The 5,906-nt window shown below is 49.6% G+C and overlaps 2 protein-coding genes across 2 annotated transcripts in view; both read left to right on the top strand.

The window, feature by feature from the left end:
• The first annotated feature begins 6 nt into the window (after positions 1-6).
• On the top strand, positions 7-4,403 carry LOC106888460 (chromosome unknown open reading frame, human C9orf78). The gene is made up of 9 exons (XM_014942704.1): positions 7-115; positions 1,157-1,216; positions 1,324-1,375; positions 1,578-1,648; positions 1,729-1,806; positions 2,242-2,439; positions 2,876-3,012; positions 3,751-3,849; positions 4,238-4,403. Exons 1-9 carry the CDS (start codon positions 33-35, stop codon positions 4,327-4,329), a joined length of 870 nt encoding a protein of 289 aa, XP_014798190.1. The 5' UTR covers positions 7-32; the 3' UTR covers positions 4,330-4,403.
• Positions 4,404-5,663: 1,260 nt separating this feature from the next.
• Positions 5,664-5,906, top strand: part of LOC106888613 (torsin-1A-like) — a 5,386-nt gene continuing 5,143 nt past the window's right edge. The window contains exon 1 of the mRNA XM_014942961.1: positions 5,664-5,904. Coding sequence (XP_014798447.1) covers positions 5,712-5,904 — 193 coding nt within the window. The 5' untranslated portion in view covers positions 5,664-5,711. The remainder of the gene's footprint in view (positions 5,905-5,906) is intronic.

Genomic DNA, 5,906 nt, shown 5'->3' with positions numbered 1-5,906 from the left:
GGCGGTGGTGGCGGAGCCCAGCGGCCGGCGCCATGCCCGCCAAGAAGTCGTTCCGTCGGCGGAGGGAGGACTCGGAAGAGGAGGAGGAGGACGAGCAGGTCGCGGAGGAGGTCAGGTGTGTGGGGACCGGCGGAGAGCCCGGCTGGGCCCGGCGGAACCCGCCGGTAGCCCCGGCCGCTTTACGGATGGGGGGGTCTCTCCCACGGAAACTCCTCGTCTGCCTCCTCCGGGATGTGCCGGCCCGGGGAGGAGAGGAGCCGGGACGGGACAACCGCCGGAGCACCCCTTGGAAGGAGAAGGGGGGCACCGAGAGCCCCGCGGGGTCACCGGGAGCAGCGCAGCCCCGCTGTTGGCCTTTGCACGCTGTTTCCCTCAGAAACTGGCCCTCGCAGATAGGCCTTCTCCTCTGCAGATCCGTGCATCCAAGCAGGATCTCTCTTGTTCTTATTTTACCTCTGAAATAAATGCATAGTTCATGGTAGGTAGTGAAAGATATGCATAATTAGGAAAAGTCTAAATAGCTGAAGAAATTAAGGCTGTGTGTCAGCCTGTGTAGAGGGACTCTCTCCCTGTGTAGAGAGACTTGATCTTAAATTTACCCTGAACTTCCTTCTGAGTCATCAGTGTATTTGACAACCACTCACCTGTGTTATACTTAAGAGCTGCTGGTAATTTTGCTGCAAATTGTGTGTTTTATGAGTTCTGCCTTCTCCTGAGAAATGTCTGGTGTCAATTGCTGAAGGAGTAAAGGTGCCCCACGTTAATTCATGTTTCATAGTGACTGTCCGTTCTCCTGTGAGGAGAACGTTGTCTGGAGATCTTCGTGGACCAAAGCCAATGATGCTGGACTCCTTCTTCCAATATTGGCTCCTTGTTAAAGCCTTTCCATGCTTGGGTGCTTCCCTCCTCAGCTGAGGGAAGGCATGTTGAAGAGGCATAACCAGCAGATGCAATGTGTTTTTTTCTGACTGGAATTGCTTAAATGAAGTAAAATAGAAAATATCTATCTAATCTGTAACCAGACAAGTGGCTACCGATATGCAGAAGTTTAAGGCAAGGCCTGTCTAGAAGATGCCACATTAAGCGCAAAAAATCAAATTAAGTTAATCGACAAAAAACAAAGCATCAAGTCCTAAGTCAAATGTTTTTTCTCTAGGTTAAAACTTGAGGAAACCAAAGAAGTTCAGAGCCTCAGAAAGCGACCCAATGGGGTGAGGTAAGGGATGGAGCACCAAGGGTGTGAGTTTGTGTTGTCAGATGGTGTCACAGAACAGTAAATTCCTTCCACTGAAACATCTTTACTTTCTTTCTCCGCTTGACCAGCGCCGTAGCTCTGCTTGTGGGAGAAAAGTTGCAAGAAGAAGCAACACTTGTGGTGAGTGCTGGACACTTTGGTCACCTTGGGGCTCAGATGTAAGGGTGTGAAAACACCAGCATGGTCCAGCCAGTCTGGCCTGGGGTAGGACTGGTGTCACAGCTCAATCCTTGAACGTTCTCTGGGTGTTAATCCAGATCCCAAAGACCAGCATTAAAAAGGAGGGAAGCTTCAGGGTTATTCATTATTTCTTATTTTACAGGATGACCCATTTAAGATAAAATCTGGGGGAATGGTGGACATGAAGAAGCTGAAAGAAAGAGGCAAGGACAGGTGGGTGCATATGAGCTTTTGATGACCAAACAAACCACAGCCCCAAACTGAAAACCATAAACATTGTGGCTTCCATTTAGGATCAATGAAGAGGAAGATCTAAACTTGGGAACTTCCTTCTCCGCGGAAACCAACAGGCGGGATGAAGATGCTGACATGTAAGTTGTGCTGTGTTGTGTCTGGGATGTTGAATTGGGGATTGGGTGTCCCCTCAAAGTGTGGGGTTTTTTTGTCTTGGATATGGACTAGTCCCAGAACATCTTCCCAGTTCTCACGGAAACTTCCACTTGCCCTTTCACCTTCTGGCTGCCACCCTTGAGAAGGCTTTTCTGTGGACAAAGCCAGGAGGTGCCAACCAGCTTGCCTGGCATTAAATACCAGTGGGAGCCTTCCCTGCTGGCAGTGGAAGAGCTTGGAGGATCTGATTATTTCTTGCACAATTGCAATTGATGTTAGCCGAGTTCTTTTTGGAGAGATGACTCATTCCTCTCTTCCTGATCTCAGGACAGGGATGCAGCTGTGCCCAGCCATGCTGCAACAGTGTACGGAAAACAGAATTAAATACTGTGTGTCCCTCATGTGCTGCTGTTTAGGATGAAGTACATTGAGACAGAGCTGAAGAAGAGAAAGGGAATTGTGGAGAACGAGGAGCAGAAGGTGAAGCTAAAAAATGCTGAGGACTCTCTGTACGAGCTGCCAGAGAACATCCGTGTCTCCTCTGCCAAAAAGACTGAGGAGATGCTGTCCAACCAGATGCTGAGCGGCATTCCCGAAGTGGACCTGGGAATTGAGTACGTGTTTCACGGATCTTTTGGTTCTGGCCTGAATTGCCAGGATGAGCAGCTGTTGATGGGTGGAGCAGGAGTATGGCTGGAGGAGACAGCCCCAGTTGGACTCTGGGATGGGATTGGGATGGTATCTAGCACAGCATGTTCTCGACAGTGACAGGGCTCCAGTGCAGCTCCATCGCATGACTTCTGGGAGAAGGCTCTTTATTTTTGTGACTAGCACAATCCATTTATGCCCTGCATGGAAAGAGGATGCAAGCTTCTCTTTTGCCTTTGAAACAAAGCGTTTGTTTCTAGAGCACTGCCTCCTCTCTCAAAAAATATATCAGATGCCATAGCGTGTATTACTATCCCCTAAATCCATGGACTTAGCACTTCTCTGCCTACTCTCCTTCCTATGGATGAATGAGGGGTTTGTTTTCCTTTGTTTTTCTTCTAGCGCAAAAATCAAAAACATCATCTCAACTGAAGAGGCCAAGGCCAAGCTGCTGGCAGAGCAGCAGAACAAAAAGAAAGACAGCGAAACTTCTTTTGTTCCCACCAACATGGCTGTTAACTACGTCCAGCACAACAGATGTAAGTGTCACATAGCTCTCCTGGCCCAGGTGTGACCCTCTCCTCTGCTGAAGCAAAGCAGTCAGTTGGGACAGAGCCTGATGCAGGAGAAATTGGTTCGTGTCTCAGCACAAGCAGCTGTTTGATTCCTCTTTCTGGGATGCTCCTATAGACCCCATCTGGCTTGGTCTTTTTCTTCCATCCATCAGCGAGGAGAGGGACACATTACTCACAGCTTGACTTTCTGCTCTTGAACTCCCGGCTGACACAGCCTCATAAATTTCAAGAGTTTTTCTTTGAGTTGTGTCTTGAGCATGTGCCTGGAAATGCCTGCCTCATCTGCCATTATAAATGATGGTTTGTAATTGAGACAATCCATTTTGTAGGCTGCCCGAGCAGACAGGTGGTCAAGCAAACATAGACCTTAGCAGACAGGAGATGGGAAGTAATTTCCGGGAGAGCCTCTCATACGGCAGCCATCTGGAGGAAAGGCAGCCTTCTGCTGCCTCTAACCCTGCGTACGGGGGAGTTTTGGAGTCAGATTTGTGTGTTCTGAAGGAAATGAGTCTTTGGGCAACTTCTAATGAAACAGTGCTACTGAAATTTGCTGTCTCCCATCTTGTGTGTATTGAAGAATGCTTATGCTGAGGTTCTGTTGCTTCTGCTAAAGATCAGTTGTAACAAATGCCGTAGAATTATGTCCCTCTGCATAACACTGCTCCAGATAATAGTCCCTATCTGATGTTTTCCTTCTTTCAGTTTATCATGAGGAGCTCAATGCACCAGTGCGAAGGAACAAAGAAGAGCCAAAGCCCCGTCCGCTGCGAGTGGGGGACACGGAGAGGCCAGAACCTGAGCGTATGTTCCTAATCTGAAATGTCATAGGGAGAGACACTGAAACTCTTAGGGGGTCTTGCACAGAGAAATGATCTGGATGTTCTTACTTTCTCTTCTCTGAGTGCACTTGGTGTGCCCTAGGAGGTCACACGTGAAGCCCTCTGAATGGGAGGTGTCTTTAGAGATGCCCAAGGGTGGAGGAGCGAAGGTCCCACCTCAAACGTGTTGCCAAAGCTGGCTGAGAAGGGTGTGATGAAAGCTGGAACAGAAAGGGGGGCAAGGGGAGCAGTGACAGCTAAAGCCATAACCTTTCACAGAGCAGGGGGCTGTATAAGGGAAGTGGGGGAGTTAAGGAAATGTCTCCTGCAGAAGGACAGGGAACTGATACTTCCTTCTCTTTCTTTTGAAGGGTCTCCTCCAAATCGCAAGCGTCCTCTCAATGAAAAAGCTACAGATGATTATCACTATGAGAAATTCAAGAAGATGAATAGGCGATACTGATAAGGATGGACTGAACTCTTTGCAGTTGCTCTTATTTTCCACCAATAAAGAATTTTGTGTCGGTGACCTGAAACGGATATACAGAGAGTCACTACCTTCACATAGTGGTGTTAACCTACAAAGCTTTTCTTGTGACCCTGTAGTGAATCAGTTGGCAGGTGATTGTGAACTCTTTGGTCCATAAAATCTTGTATATAGCTTATTTTTAGTCATAAACTTCTTATTTTAGAAGAACATGAGCTATCATGGTTGGCATTCTTTCACCCTTTTAAAAGAATATGAGGAAGAGGTCCTTTAAAAGCAGCAGTGCTGTTTGCCTTGTAAATATAAAGGGAAGGGTGAAAGCTGGTTTGCTTGAATGTAGTTTTGTAAGAGTTTCTGTGTTTGTGCCCAAGGGCCTGGGCTGTGCAGGGTGTGTAAGGCTGAGATGCTTCAGCAGCGTGTTCAGTGTCGCTGCTCCTCAGGGCTGGATCAGAAGTGCTGGGGCAGAAATCGGTGCTGCCTCGCGGGGTCTGTCCTCAGCACAAGAAACCACCACAGACACAGCACCGGGGATTTTATATCACATACCGTGCTGTTTTGTATCTTTTTTTCCCCCTGTAGACATTTCTGTAGCCGCTCATGGACAGCACCGGGGATTTTATATCACATACCGTGCTGTTTTGTATCTTTTTTTCCCCCTGTAGACATTTCTGTAGCCGCTCATGGCATTTTATTTTAGCTGGGAAAAAAAAAAAGAAGATTGTTTCAGGTTGTAGCTGTTGGATTTGAGGAAAATCTCACTCTTAGCTCTCAGGACAGGGTCACTGTGGCAGCTGATGAAGAAGCCCAGATGCCCCACAGTGGATATCAGCTGTGTTTTCCCAGGAGGTATGATGTGCGCGAGTTTGAAGGCAAGATTTGTAACCTGAAAACAATAAAAGCGTTTTTAAGCAATTGTAAATGGCATTTTTCCTTTCTGGGATGCACGCTGATGGTTTCTGGGTGCAGGTGGTGCTGGTGTCCCATGGCCCTGCTGGTGTCCTATGGCCCTGCCGCTGTCCGTGTCCATATCCCATCGCTCAGGAGCGGAAACTCCAGGGAAGGGCTGGGATAGCCCCAGATTTTACTTTTTTTTTAGAAAAGAGGAAAGTTCTGTGGGCCAGGTGGCGTTCCCCCGAGTACCTGCGGACAGGGCATTAAGCTGTCTTCAGAGCATTACCGCAGCGCTTCAGCAAGTGAGCCACACGAGGCCGCCATTTAGCTAATTACAGCCGCTGGTGCCCTTCCAGCATGGCGGCCGCCCTCAGCCTCAGCCCCGCCTCTGCCCGCACCTAAGATGGCGGCGGCGGAAGCGGAGGGGCGGAAGCGGCGGCGGGGCCGGCAGCGGGGCCGGGCGGGCCATGAAGCTGCGGCGGGGCCCGCTGCGGGCGGCCCTGGGGCTGGCGTTGCTGCCGCTGTTCCTCGGGCCGGCGAGCGCTGTGGAACCCATCAGCCTAGGGCTGGCGATCGCGGGCGCCGCCGCCTCGGCCCTTACCGGCTTCATCTCCTACCCGCGGCTCTACTGCTACTTCAGGGAGTGCTGCCTCCCGCAGCCC

The sequence above is a fragment of the Calidris pugnax genome, unplaced genomic scaffold (genome assembly GCF_001431845.1).
Source record: "Calidris pugnax isolate Ruff unplaced genomic scaffold, ASM143184v1 scaffold102, whole genome shotgun sequence".
NCBI classification, from domain to species: domain Eukaryota; kingdom Metazoa; phylum Chordata; class Aves; order Charadriiformes; family Scolopacidae; genus Calidris; species Calidris pugnax.
Note: the sequence above shows the minus strand (reverse complement) of the source record. Positions and strands in the feature narration are given on the sequence as shown.